At 38.9% G+C, this 15790-nt stretch overlaps 1 protein-coding gene across 1 annotated transcript in view; it reads right to left on the bottom strand.

Moving 5' to 3' along the window:
• The window catches only part of cdkal1 (CDK5 regulatory subunit associated protein 1-like 1), a 303497-nt gene that overhangs the window by 95578 nt on the left and 192129 nt on the right, over positions 1-15790 (bottom strand). Inside the window, exon 11 of the mRNA XM_034208587.1 lies at positions 4698-4878. Within this exon, the coding sequence (XP_034064478.1) occupies positions 4698-4878 (181 nt within the window). The remainder of the gene's footprint in view (positions 1-4697; positions 4879-15790) is intronic.

Genomic DNA, 15790 nt, shown 5'->3' on the forward strand with positions numbered 1-15790 from the left:
CTCCCCTGATACAGTATGTGTGTGAGACAGTTAGTATCTGCATTTGAGAGAAGAGAAAGTATTGCGTGTTTGTGTGTGTTTAAGCAAGTGTTTGCCTGGTGTCCAGGCGTAGATAAATGATACTGAAGCTAGGAGATGGAGCTACTAGGGTCTGGCCAGCTGCTTCACTTTGACAGCTGCCTCACTGCTGCCTTGTGGGTAATGGAGTTCTTAACCAATTACAACCTGGGGAAATTAAAAACAGTGTCCCACTAGAATAGCTAATCTCCCTCTCTATCACTTTTTTCACTCCCTTTTGCTCCAGCAGCTGCTCACTCTCAACTCCTCCTTGCATACAAATGGACATCCAAACACACACACACACACCTTCCACTCAGCAAGTCCATTTATCAAGGCTAAGTTCTAGTCACCTGGGGATGATTATGGAGATCCAAGCTAATAGCATTCACATCCTTTTATTCTCAACATGCTCCCTTCTCCCCCTCCATCCCTGTGGTCTCCTATTCTTTCCATCTGCCCAAGCTCATATATCATTTTTTACAATAGTTAATAAGTTAGATCTACAGATACAAAACAAAACACCTGGACCACATTGCAGCTGGAAACTCTGCAGCTCTATAGGGTGTCTGCTCCACACAATGAGATCAATCTATCCGTGTGTTATGGCTGTAAATCAGACAGCAATAGAACACATTTACATTTCTTAGTGCTACATAATCAAAATAAAATAAAGGTATATGATCAAATCTATGATCTAATCAATTATCTTTTGAACATGCACTTTTTAAGGAATAGTGTCATGTTGCTACTTCACTAGCCGACTCAGTGCCCAAGCAACAAAAGAGACTAAATGTGAAAAACAACTTGTCAACACTAACAGAGTCTGAAGAGTCTGCCCTTTACAGTCACTTTTACATACAAAATAGTACTCTTTGCTTTCATCCTCAGTTTCTATTTTTGAGCTAATTTCCTGCATTTGTTGAAAGCTATACAGTATGGTGAAATGCCACAGAATGTTGAAAATAAGAAAACTACTCAATACTAATAACATTTTCCAGTATATCCAAGGCAACCTTTCTCAAACCAACCTCCTTCAATTCCCTTGATCTATTCTCTCCTATTACCCTGAACACACACACACTTTGACAATTCACTCGTGAAACGGTGTGACTCTTTGTATTCTGGTGCATGTGGTGCATTGACAGTTCAATTAACAAACCCCTCATACAGAATGTCCGCTGCTGTCAGAAACCACTAGATCCCGTGGACATGCCTCACCACCTCCTACCAAATGACCAGCTCTAGATGCTAGCAATATTGACCTGCACCTGCTTGTATGTCCAAAACCACCTTACAGTACATCCATCTTTCCTGCAAGGGCCGTTACATTGAGAAACAGTAAATCACTGAAAACAGTATGTTGGTACCACAATCTTCTAGAATGAGATTAGGTTTGTCTAAAAATCTGCTTCGCATCCCATTAATCATGAGGCAAAGAGTGGAAAAGGAAAACTGTCATGTCTGCATCCCACTCTGATAAGAAAGGGTAAATATCTGCGCTTGCTTTTTAAAGGGCAGTGTGCTACTGATGTAAGGTTAATTTAAACCATAGGCAAACACCACAAGCTTCCCTACAGCAAAATGGGGAGATTGAAATCCTCAGTCCCATCAGCTGATACATTTGGTAGGTGAGTGCTCATAGGGGCCAATATCATTTATAATGGGTGTGGTTCCCCTCCAGGACCCACAATGAACACATCCATGTAGCTGTTACTTTCCTTATTTTGTTGTTTGTGTTAGTGGGAGTAGTGGTTTGAATACACTACATGAAACATGTCAACATCACACAACATTTCACTTCCTCCACAAAAATAAATGAACATACATAAAAAATGTATATGACCAAAATGATAAATACATTAACTAAATAACAACAAAGTTGATGAAAAATGGTTGTCAAATAAGATTGCATCCCCACTCATACTTGCGATACATGCTTGCTCTTCCTTATTTTCCTCCTCCATCTATCTCCGTTTTCTTCTACCTCTACCTCTCTCTCTCTCAGACCTCTTTCTGTCTCGACTTCCTACTCCATCTAGCTCCCCATCCATCCCTCCTGTGGCTATTCAACACAGTTGTGTTCCAGACAAACCATCTGGTGCACATTATTAATGACTGACCCTACATGGCCTAGATGTCGCCTAGCTGCCACCACTCGCTGTGTGTGTGTATCTGTCTTTAGGGCTGTGTGTGTGTATGCATAAGAACAGGTGCACGCTGACTGATGATGTGATGTTGTGGGCAGCTTTAACCACTGAAGCAGGTGTACTGGTTACAGGGACTCGTACACATTATTCTGACTCCCCGTCTCTGTCCCTCTCACCTTTTAATATCCTCTGTCATGTACACAGATTCCCTTAAGGAGCTCCTATCATGCTATTTTTGGGCATATATTATGGGTCTCAGATATATACAAATATGTAAAATACATATCTATGATGTGTTTTGCTCAAAATACCAAACAGATCATGCATTTTAGACATCCCTCATATCCCTCTGTTTCAGCCCTGTTAGAGAATGGCTGATCTGGGTCCTTAGCTTGAAACAATTAAAAGAGGGGGACTTGTGCCTGCTCAGAATGATATGAGATACAGCTAAATGCTGCTGTGATTAAATGCCGTATCATGTTCCAAACCACATCAAGGATTATTTCTGTATAACAGTATGGAGCTCAAAGGCTTTTTCTCTTGCGGGTTTACCACAGGGTGAGTTCCTTTTATTATCTCATGCTTTTTTACACATACTCTCTCCAGTACAGGTTAGCTCTGAGTGTTAGCGATGCTTGCTCGTGTAAACAAAGTGCATATTACGTCCAAAACACGTCGGCATTGTTTCTGATAGCAACGTTTCTGATAGGGCCGTGGGTCCACATTTCCGATATTACGTCATTTCGGACGCAAATCTGGATCAGCTCCGTTGTACCCCCGTTTTTAGAGATTTGGGTACGGAGGAAAAGAGAGAGGGTTTTGTTTTCTGACACTTTGTGAGTTCCCCGACACACATATGTACGTATAAAGGACATTAAAAAGTGGATTTTGCATGACCTTTGGGCTAAACATTTGGATGACCAATGAGGATGACCAATGAGGATGGCTATTAGAATGCATGATGACAATGTGATGTGTGGTCTTTTTCTAGGCAGTTTTAAAAATAAGCCAGTTTCTAAAACAATTTGTAAAACTTTATGTGATAATGACCTTATAATCATTATTAGAGAAACAATAAAACTAGCTATCAAAATATTTTCAAACGAACAAAAAGGCTGATTTGGCAAGAAACAGAGACCTACAATATGCTACATTCTGGCAATCAAAGAGCTGCTTGTGGAATGGAGTCCAGGATAGATGTGTGCTGACATCCAACCGCTGACAATAAAAGTTGGATGAGACAGTTGGAGGAGAAAGAATGCAGAGGGGAAAAACATAAGAAGAGAAGCAGTGATGTGGTTGTCTGGGGATTGATCCCTCTAAGACACACTCAGCTTCTCCTCAGAGAACCAGGAGAGATAGGAGACGGGGGGAAAAGAGAATGAATTATGAAGACGCTACACTTGAAAGAGATGTGTCAACACTTTGATGGTAAAGAGTGAGAGAGTGCAAATGTAAGAAGAGATTGTATAAGGTGCAGCATAATGTAGCAGGTCAAACTAAAGAAAACGGTCTGAGAAAAACATTTCAAGTATCATATGATGATGGAATGATCTAAGTCAGCAACTATGAAAGGGACAACTTTGACTTGTTTATCAATGGCAATGAACCAAATAAGAAGTCATTTTCTCGGTTTATTAAGCATTGCTTAATAAAGAAGGAATATAGCCTCATTTACAAAAACACGGTAAAAGATAAGCATAAAGGATGTAATGAGCATAAAGTGTAAGTGTTACTGTAGAGAGTATTCATAACAAACTTTTCTGTTCATTTACGTTTACTTTATGTGCAAGTTTAGGTTTTGTTGTGGTCCCAGTTAACTTGCAGCAGCAAATGTTTGAATTTAACAGAGGCTTTAACATTTTAACATTAGCACCGTTTGCTTTCATCCTGTATGTGAACCATGTGTGTCTGTCTGTCATAAGGGGAGTGTGACATCAAAACTCTCACACACTCCCCCACACACACGTCTTTCAGGATTAGTAACATTTGTACAGCAGTCATGACAGAACTAGAACATGCTTTTACATTTTCAGATGATAGGGGACAGCCTGTGTTTCCTCAATGCACACACACTCACATGTGCATGTATGTGTGCACTTACAGTACAGTATATGCATGCATTCAAATAAGGACTCAGTGCAAATGTTTTTACCTACGATAAATATGTATTATGCAGAACTCCTTTAACTACATTTTAGACATTATAAGACCTTTTTCAAGACCCTTTTGCATACGTTTTAGGACCTTATTGCAATTATCAGTTTATATCTGTTACTTGAGCAACATACTTTGACTTACATTTACTATGCATTGATTGAAAGATAACTCAAATAAATCGTACTTGCTACGGATTCAAACAAATTGTATTGTGGCATATTTTGCCATTTGCGGCAACATAACAGTAAAATCTCTAACTTTCACTCCTTAACTTTAATTTTTTCACAGTACTAGTAGTGAAGGAATCTCAATATCTTTGTCCACACTCACCACATGTGCTGGAACTTGCTCCATCTTGGCGGCAGGTGTACCGGGCCTGGGGTAAAACTGGTTGATGAACAGACTGGGGAATCGGTAGAGCTTCACCAACTCTACCGTCTCTTGGAAGTCTCCTTCTGTCTCACCAGGAAAACCGCAGATTAAATCTGTAGCAATGGTAACACCCGGGACCCTAAAAGAGAGACAAAGAGACCTTATTAGCAAGCAAAATAAACAACACATTTCTGTCTGTTAAACCATTTTAAAAATAACTGGAGAAAAATGTGAACATCAAACAAGCAGAAATGATCATTGCATGATTAGCATGATCCTAATATCTTCTCTGTATAAAAGTAAATGAAAACAACATATCAGAAATAATGGTAATGTAAATAAGGAAATATGGAAGCATTAACAATATTATTTTAGCAGAATCCTTTAGGAAACACCAGTCAGAAATAGGTTACATTGCAGTCTAACAATCCTTAGCCTCAAAATATTCTCTGATCTATTATCTAAAAGGACTCTGAAGTTCACAATTCACAGACACCTTCCCCCTGTTGATACGTGCCTTTGGAAACTATTGGAATGACCATATCATTAAGAAAGGCTAACGTTTGTCCCCATAGACTCATTTAGCCAATCAAACCTTGGTTAGCAACCTCTGCCACCAATCACTAGCAATTGATTATTGACCCAGTGGCTTATTGGATTAGATGTAGCCAGTAGTTTGTGGGAATAGGTGCATCGATTGGTTCTATGTATTTTGTTTGTATTGACAGCAGTTTGACAGCTTGTGCAAGAACTCAAAGGCTAAGTTACTGTTGTCTTTCAGAGAACCATGTGTCTTGAGAGTACATACTTGACATTGCAATTTACATTTCGGCTAATATGTAATCTGTATGTTGTATTGCAGTTTGATCCCAACATAATTCAATGTAATCTCTGATGGCTAGAGTTAAACACCAATAAGGGCTAAATTAGCAATTTAATAATTCAGCAAGACAACATTTTTGTTTTTAGCAGCAAAGACCAAATTATATTTTGACAAGCTGGCTTTTCATTGGCCTTTTTGTTCTTCAAAATCAGATTGGGTATGGTACTCAATACGGAAGTAATTGTCAATACAAGCAAGCCATGACATTGATTACATGTCTTCTATCAAACATTAAGATGGAGTGGAACAGGAGGCACACTGGTGCCTCTTAATGTGACGTGTTATATGGAAAGCAGTCTGCACAAGAAGCCATGATGTAATTAGTAACAGACAACTTAACAGATTTCCTTTCACAAATCTTAGGGTGGAAAGAAGGGGATGGCCATTGAGACTGAGCAAACTATCAATCACCTATCATTTGTGTTTGCTTCTTACTACTCACTCTTTCATTCAATCTTTTTTCTTCTCCGTTCCTGACTAATTTTGGAACAACCATCTCAAATGTGATGTTGTAGTTCTTTAACTGTTAATGTTCTCTCATCTTACGAATAAGGACCTAGCAACAGAATTGCTTCCAAAAAAGAACCTAATTGAATAAGCAAGAATATGAAGGATCAACTACCTCTTGTAGAAAACCTTAAAGACATTAAGACAATAAACAAACACACACATAAGCATTAGTGACAGACCGACAAAGAAAAAGGCAGCTTAACTTAGACATTGATAAAAGAGTGTGAAAGACATTTTCTCTGCAATCGACAACAAGATGCATCTTTAATGACATTAACTTCCTGCATCTGCAACCCCATGATAACCTCTGACCTATTGATGACTTCCAATTGGCTTATGGTCATTAATATTAACCAATGGCCTGCAGGCACAGGCATCCTTGACCTCTAAGATCCGCCTGAAAATTACCTTTTGGAAAAGCAAAACCAAATAAATTAAAAACTAAACAATCTGAGCACGGATGAATAAATGAATAATTCTCTATTTGTGATTTAAATGTTCTTTCTAGACCCCTCAAGCAGGGGTTCTGACACCCCTGAGTATTTACCAGAATACACAGTTTGAATCCTCTACTTTGTTAAGTAAACAAAAGACTATTTGCTGCCTGTAGGCTTTTTACAATTAATAATCAAGGAAAACAGTCTGAAAACGGAGAGATATAGCTCATTTTCTGGAGCCAAGGTTTCCTACTGTGTACCCACATTACGGTCACCAGTAGGTAACATTTGGTAGGCCACATTTATGATTGGTGCAGCCTATCAAATATAATCACATCAAAACATTCTTGTCCTACAGGGATGAAAGAAAAGTTAAAAATGAATAAAATCACGTTATTTATTGCTCGTCACAAGAAAGAAATCTATAATATACTCCTCAAGCTATTTCATTAATGATACTAAGAAGGGAAGTGAATTAAATGAACATCCAAACAAACAAGCACATTTATTTTCTAGCCTTAATAGATATAAAATCAGTTGTATCCCCCCAGGGCGTTCATATCCAATTTGCAATGGCCCGTGGTGGTAGTAGTGGTGAGTTGCTATGTCTTTCTCCTTTAATAGGAAACACTAAGAACATTTACACCATTGCTGGAAGAATTGTAGAATTCAGGCCAGGGGTGCCAAGTAACACACACAGATAAGATACTGAGATAAATAGCAGGGAGAGAGACTGGTGTGAATTGACTTTTGTGGATTTTCCTAAGGTGGCGGCTGAGAGGGAAAAAACACGGGCGCCACACTGCCATTTTGACACCTCTGTCTCTCCCAGATCTAAGGGTGATGTAGGTGTGATGTGCGATACTAATGAACAAGAACCACTCTCCTTGTTAAAATGGGAGAGGAGAAACATATCTTGATATTGTTCACCTTTCAAAAACAGAGTATGTGAGAAACAGAGAGGCGGAGACGGAAAAGGAGAAAGTCAAGACGACAGATTAGCTGTCAGATCAACTAGCTTTCAATTAAACTGATGCAGGAAGAGGGATCTTAAAACTCAAAACTGATGAAACAGCTTTGTCTATATAAGTACTTTATGTACTGGAAATTATTTAGACATTGGATAACATTTGTGTCCATCCTTCCTAGTATGCAACATATTTATATTTTAAATGAAAAAAAAAGAAGCCTTTTGTTGTTATCAAATGTTAAGTAGATGTCAGGGTTTGTAAAAACTGTAAGATACAGTCTAATAAAAATCCTATATTTTAATTTATGTTGGGCATTATCCCATTATTCCAGGTGTTTTAAGAGACATGAGGTATGCGATCAATAAACAGAAGACCAGATGCAATAGTAACTGAGTGTATACATAAGAAAAGACTGATGAGTCTCTGTGTGAAAAGGAGATGAACACACAGAATCCGTCAGTGAGGCGTGGGGAAAGAGTTAACAACGGATCAGAAATGGTATAATTAATCAAAAGGAAATGAAAGCAAAGCATCTTATATCACCTAGCGTAGAGACAAAGAAAAATACTAAGAGTACAAATGATTGCAAGTAGAGATGTTGAATATAAAGTTTAAAAAAAAAAGAGAGGGACATCACAGTTTACCAAAATGTAAAAGGTACAAAAAAGGAACACGAGACACTATGGTTAAAACATAAAGGAAAAAGTGGCGTAACATTTTATGACAGGCAGCCGTTATGTAAAGAGTATAAATAATAGAGCCCAATGTTCATCACCTTTAATGCCACTTCAAATGGCATATTTAAATGCCTCCTAATAGATATGCTCTAGAAGCTACATTTAATTAGTTCTCTGTTTAACCATGTCTGAGACTATGAATGATCTGTTTTAATGGAAAGTAAACTAAATGTGTTAAAAATTAACCTGTATGATGAGAGACAAAGGGAGGATGGACTGATTTGTACATCTAGCAGTCAATCACTGACCTCATGGCTAATGCTGCAATTTCTATATCTACTTCAGAATAAAAAAGACAATACAGCCCTGAGGCCCCTAAATTAAAAGTGATAATAGTGCAGGGAAAGATGTTTGTGTGTGTGTGTGTGTGTATGCTTTGTTCCTGTCACTTCTCCTCCTGCCCCATGGAGGGAAAAAGACCTCATCCCTGAAGAATCTGGCCTCCATTAGCCTTAATGTGCTTCCAGTCGGAGTTAGCATTTACACAGGAATAATGTGTTCATAGGAGAATAAAGAATTTTAATTAAAACTCAAGATAAGAAGGCATAGCCCCATCTGCCTCAATGGGTTGAATTAAGCTTCATAAAACACGCAATTGTCTTCAGCAGAATTATGATCAACTCTTTGTTTGCTGAGGCCTCATACATGCATACATGAGCTCCCATATACATACAGCCATCCTCTTCATCATATATTCAAAATATGTGCATGTGTATGCAAGCGTGTTTGCACAACAGATGCCTGTGAGCGGCCCCCGTGATAAGATGAAGGCGAGACCATTGGGACAGAAGAGCCCTGAGAAACCAAAGCTAGAAAAAAAAACGAGTGTGGCACGGAGGTGTAGAGAGGAAGTGATGGAAGGGGGAGAGTGGAAGAAAGACAATCTGGGAAGGTAAATATTTACCTATTCATCTGTTGGAAAGAGACCATGCAACCCATCTGTGCAGCAGTGTGTGTGTTCTCTGAAATGATAATGTGTGGCACCGTGGGGCCGCTGTAGCGTAGGAGTCGGACGGTGAAGGAAGAGAGAGAGAGACGTGGCGATGAGCAGAGAGGGAGAGAGATGTGCTGTGGGGAACTTTGTCGTCAAACGCAAACACTTTGGAAAGTTGCCGTCTTGAGGAAACTCATGAATAAAATCACATTAACAAGTAATCTGACGGCTTTAGAGCAGCAGCTGGGGTGAGCTGCTGCTAGGACTGAAGTTTGAAGATTACAGATCCACAACATATTGTGTGAAAATGATGTCAGACATACAGTAATCAATGCTTATGTGGGGAAGCGTAAAGAGGATTTCTCCATAAATGTGAGGTTCAAATAGGAGCCATCTGTGCTCACCAACACTGACTCTCAAGGTCATCTCCTGATAATCCAAAGGTTGAAACTGTTTTTGCATGTCACCTTAAGATGGCCCACCTATACGTTACCATGAATGCATATCAAAGAATTGGAAAACCAAAATTAGAATCATTTGAATGAATACTTTGTAGTCCATTTGCAAGAACATTTCTTGGAAGAAAAAGCATGGCTATAAATGATCAAAACAACCTCTGTGAATTATGCAGTGGTAAAAAGTACTTTCTTTAAAATGCTGTCAATGTCTAGAGGGCCTTTTACTGCTACTAGTGCACACTTAAATAACCTGTTTGAAAGATTAAGTTGGCTTCAAAAATCAGAAAGTCTTGCGAAAGAATTGTGACATCAAGCAGACTTATTTTCCTCTTAAAATCTCTTTCCAATACACAACAGCACAGTCTTGAAAGGTCATCCATATCTTTCTTTTGAAGATGTGATCAAAACCTCAAGACCACTCACATAGAACCTTCACATGTCACATGCGGAATGTTAAGCATTACTGCTGGCTGAAATACATTTAAAGGAAACGTGTGGGTGAGGTTCAATAAACTGTTATTTTGCATTGTGTTATGGAGGTCATTTCTTTTTTGGTTTCTCATCTTGATTTGTTACTGTGTTTTTTATTTTCTGTAGTTTGTTCAGAGGGGTGGTTCTCTACCCTCACCTACATGTTTTATTCTTTATTTTATTGTTGCTGGGAACTCACTATACTTCTGTGTATGCATTTCAAGTAACAAACTAAATTAAAACAGCTTATGCACACCGTACAATATAGTTAACAGACAATGATTTCCTCTTAAAGGAGAGACAGAAGGAACCTAAGAAAGGCAGAAGACGAATAGGGACACTTGTGAGGTGTGTAAGAGTAATCACTCAGACACTTAAGTGTTTGACTTAGCCGTGGCAGCTGGAGGTAATGGCACTGTCGTGTAGCGGCTCAATTTACAGCGACGGAGAGAGAGAGAAAGAGGTGTGCTTGGTTATCACTCACTTTCCTCAACCACTTTCACCATCAAGGATGAAGGAAGGGACTGTCAGAAGTGGTTGAGGAGTTGCCAGGTAACTGGCCTGATAACAGGAGGATTTCAGACAGATTAAAGTTGTACAGCCAAACAATGGTTCTAATCAATAACCCAATGGCTCTGAATCCCTACATGACAGTTACCATGAATTCAAACATTTTGGAGCACTACTATTGGTCAGACTTTATTAAGTTAAATATTCATAAACACAGATGTTCCCAATAAGTAAATGTCCCCGCTTACAAAGCAGATGGGATGAATATTAGATGGGCAAAAAACTGCTAAAAACAACATGTAAGGCCACCAGTATGGGGGCAAGTTGGTTGTTGCAGTCTGGCATTTTGCCCTAAAGTGATTCAACGACTGAAGGATGCAAAGGAAGCAAAAGCTGACTGTCATATGCTAGGGAGTAAAGAGGGGACAGACATATGATTGGTTAAGAGGCAGACAGAGACAGGTGATGTCTTCAGTTTGCCTGAGAGGAGCTGTCAAACTGTCAGAGAGACTTCTTCAACCTGCATTTCTGGCTCTTTCTCTACTTAAACCCCTGCTTTCTCTCAGTCTATCTGGTGGGAACGTTGAGTTTGGAATGTTATAAAATCCTACACATACACAGACACACAAGCAAAAACATTATTGAGTCTCTTTTTAGCCTCATATACATCTTTCTCCCTTAATCATAATTTCTCATTAGATAGTTCACTATAAAAATAGCAATTAAAATCTGTTAAGGTAATGATTTTCAGTTTTTTTATAACAGTGCTTATTTAGGCACAGTCTATCTTTTTCTTGGGAATAGGAAAACAACTCGGTGATATTGGATATAAGTCCAAATAGGGTGTGTGTCGGCTATGCGGTAAGCAGATACCGAGTCGTTTGTCTCTGAACCTGCAGTGAAAACAACCTCTATCTTTCTGTGGAGCAGGTCATTTGTAAAGATCGAGGTGGCTGCTGGGGAATGAATGGAGAGCCAAGTAAATAATGATCCCACTGGAGTCATCAGTAAACTTTATCATTTAATGAAACAGCCTGAACACAGCAAAGCAGAACTGCAGTTCAATTTAACACACACATTTACACATGCGGACACACACATACTTCATTAGCTCCGGAGAAGGGTAATGAGAACACACACATACGCATTTCATTAGTCTGAGGGAGGAGTAATAACAGTGCATAGCCACCACAAATCCATCCGCTCACTAACACTTATGCACACACTCACACATACAGAAGCAGTTATTTCATACCCACATTTATATGTGCCTTTGCAGTGCAAAGGCATGACACTAGTGACTGTCTCGCCGGCCGTTAAAACGACTGTCCCTTTACACTTTATTTCAATTTAAAGCAACCTTCATTGACATAGCCGCAGTATATTATTCATCATCCTGTCTCGCTGTGTCTGGCTGACCTGCACAGATATGGATAACATCAAAGCACCAGATAAATGCTGGACATAAAAGCCTTACCAGAATCAAATGATTGCTGGCCTCGTTTTAAGTGTAGGGTTTTCACACTCTCTCAATCAAGCAGCTAGCAAGCTAGAAATATTGTTAATGGAAAAGCTGAATAAAGGAAATAGACGTATCCATTTTTTTGTTAAGAGGGAGATATAAGTCGATGCAAAACAGATGATACATTAAACGAGACATTGTTAAAGTGAGGAAGAACTACGTCTCTATTGAAATTGATCATTGGAAGTTAAAGGGACTATTTGGCCCAAAAATATAGAAACAATATAGATTTCCTTTATTTTATTTTATTTGTTTAAAGGGTGTATGTTTAGCACAGTGTTCAGACCAGTTTACTCACAACAGGAGAAGTGTTGGAATGGCATACTAAAGCTTCTTCTGCAGATGAAGGGGAGGCTATAGGTTTTGATAGCAAGCTGCTAGCAAACAAGTCTCTTATGAGCAGTCTTGGTTATTATCTCAATGTTAGACACAGTTAGGACTAAATAGAGACAATTAAATCAAAGGCATGACAATTTGAGAGGAGTGGCAGTAGAAAAGAAAAACAAGCTCAACACTGTGTTATATAGAAGGCTTTTGATTGATGCTGAAGTTGGTTGTTTTCTGTTCGACAGGTAATTAACTGACTAATTACTTTTAACTAACTAATCATTTTACGAATCATTAAGCGTATAGTCACTAGAGCCCAATAGCAGCATCATAAGGGCTTTTCCTGAGAGTGAGGAAGAACCTGTCAGGGAAATCAATTAGTGTTTTATGTGTATCAAGTAAAAATAAGCCACTTAAGAATGACATTTCTACAGGGCAATTAGTTCAAAACTGGCAACATAATCTGACATTGAGAATACTGTATCATCAATAGGGGGACCTTCATGGTTTCATTAACCATAAACTTGACAAGATAACAAAAACACATACATATTTAGCCCAAAAATGCAATTAATTTCAGGTTTATTGACGAATAACCACAACATAAAACAGACATAAACTGATTTTAGTAAAACACCTAAGTAACTGTATGTTAACATGAAATACTACTGTGACAAAAGCTATTTAAAAAGTACAACAATTATCAATATACAAATTCCTTAAACCTTACCACACTGTTATAACCAGTAACTGATATTTTGAACTCTGTGATCCCACAGAGTTGAATAACTATCTTTCCATCTCAAATCTTTCTGTGTTATCAAAGAAGAAGAGTCCCTAGTTTCTACTCAGCTAAAACTTTTTTTAAATTCATACAACATCCTTAACCCTATGCAATTCAGATCAAAGCACAGTACTGTGACTGCCAGTCTGAAAGTCTTAGACGATTTTAAGGCTGCTTTGGACAAAAAATCTGTTTGTGTTGCATTGTTTATTGACCTAGCCAAAGCATTTGACACTGTAGATCACCACATTATGTCTAATGTTATGTTGATGTCTCGTTTAGGTCATAATGCCATTTGCTGGTTTCAGAGTTATCTAACCGACCATACTCAATGCGTCAGGTTGGGTAGTACTGTCTCTGACCCTGTCACCTTGAAGAAGGGAGTTCCACAGGGCTCTATTTTGGGGCCTTTGCTCTTTTTATTATATGTAAACAATATTTGTAATCAGATGCAATTTTCTACCTATCATATGTATGCTGATGACACTATTGTATACTCATCTGCTCCTTCTCTGGATATGGCCGTTTCCAATTTAAAATCCGATTTTATCACGCTGCAGCATGCACTTCTTGAATCCAAACTGCTTTTGAACAGTAAGAAAACCAAAGCAATGCTTTTTGCTCCCAAGTCAGCGTCCTCTTGCCTCTCCATTGACACCCTTGATGGCGTCTCTGTTGAGTTTGTCGATACCTACAAATATCTTGGCTTTTGGTTGGACAGTAATCTGAACTTTAAACATCACATTGAAGTTCTATCAAAGAAATTGAAATGCACTCTTGGCTTCCTTTACAGACTTAAAGGGATAGTGGAAATGGAACCTCAAATAGTTTCGTTTTAACTTATATACAAGCATAATTACGTACCAAAACAATCACACCTGATTAAAAAAATATAATAATTGCCTTACGCATGTTAGAAGCACTTTATTGCAGCTTCCCCGAAGTTTTTTAGAAACTAAATGTTCGACTCAGCCAAACCGGAAGTGACGAAAACTTAGGAAGACGATACGATAACAAACCATGGCGTCTATGCAGAATGAACGTGGAAGGGCAAATATACCAGACAAAGAAGAAGGATTGTATGAGGTATCCAGTGATGATAGCGAGTCAGAAACATCCTCTCGGCTTTCCTACGAAAATGTCGTTTTAGGAACTGAATCTGAATCCGGTTCAGTAAGCGACGATGGTGACAATATTGAGCCAGACGATGGACCATTACGTCCTTATTTGTTCGAGCCCGAGCCCGAGGTGATGGTTCACGGCATGGGCAATGGCGAGGATGACCAGGACCAGGCGCCAGATGATGCACCCCTACGCACAAATAATCTTGACTGGTAGGTCCCTAAGCATAGCTCACGCATCTTAAGATCACCTGTAGCCTTTACAAATATTAATCATTGTTAACCAGTTAATCCCGAAGGTCCCCCCAGTGGACCCCTCCCACAGTTTTTTTTCTCTCACATGTCTCAGGGCTTCTTAACATTTATGAAACTATTAATGTTTCATACCCTTTTAAAGGTAAGAAACTCCGCTAACTGACAATAAGAACAATTGTTAGCTAGAAAAAACACAAGAGTAATACCAAGCCTTTGAATTAGCATTGAGCGAAACAATGCTAACTAATGCTAACGCTTTTTTACACACAACACATGGTAGAAATGCCCTTATTACTATCTTAACTGCACAAACATTTCACCCACTGACGACGAATGGCTGGGTTTCTTGGAAACGCATGCGTCGATACGCCATTCTCTGCATTTGCTGTCGCACTACAGCCATACAAAACACATCTATTCACCATAATAAAGGTCGGCTATTCACATGCAAATGCTATTGAATGTCCGCCATTGTTTGTGCCCGTCTTCCTTTGCTCTCGTCATCACCCGAAGATTCCCGACGATTCCCGAAGTATTTCGTTTCATTGAGCGGGCGCAGTAAAATTGAAAATAAAATGAAACTAGGCGCATGAAATTAAAAAAAATTGTTTATTATGCTTATTTTTAATAAAAATACATAAGTTAAACCCAAAATTCACGGATTTCCACTATCCCTTTAAATGTTGTTTTTCAACTTCATCCCGTAAAAGGTTGGTCTCTGGCTTATTCCTGTCCCAGCTGGACTACGGTAATACCATTTATAGATTTGCCTGTCCCACTGTTTTGGCCAAACTTGACCCACTCTACCATGCTGTACTGCGTTATATATCAAATGCACCCTATAGGACTCATCATTGCAAACTGTATAGCCTAACTGGATGGTCCTTACTTAGTATGCGTAGGATGCAGCATTGGTTTTTATTAATGTATAAAGCCATTTTAGGTAAGCTTCCACTGTACATATGTGCCAGATTTGCTTCAGTTTGTGACTCTTACAACCTCAGATCCAGTGCCTGGATACGGTTCCAGGTACCTGCTGTGCGGACTGAGGCTGGGAAAAGGAGTCTTTTTTATTGTGGTCCTTGGTCTTGGAATGACCTTCAATCACGCCTCAAACTGACGGCACTTGTC

Source organism: Gymnodraco acuticeps, unplaced genomic scaffold (assembly GCF_902827175.1).
Source record: "Gymnodraco acuticeps unplaced genomic scaffold, fGymAcu1.1, whole genome shotgun sequence".
Taxonomy (NCBI): Eukaryota; Metazoa; Chordata; class Actinopteri; order Perciformes; family Bathydraconidae; genus Gymnodraco; species Gymnodraco acuticeps.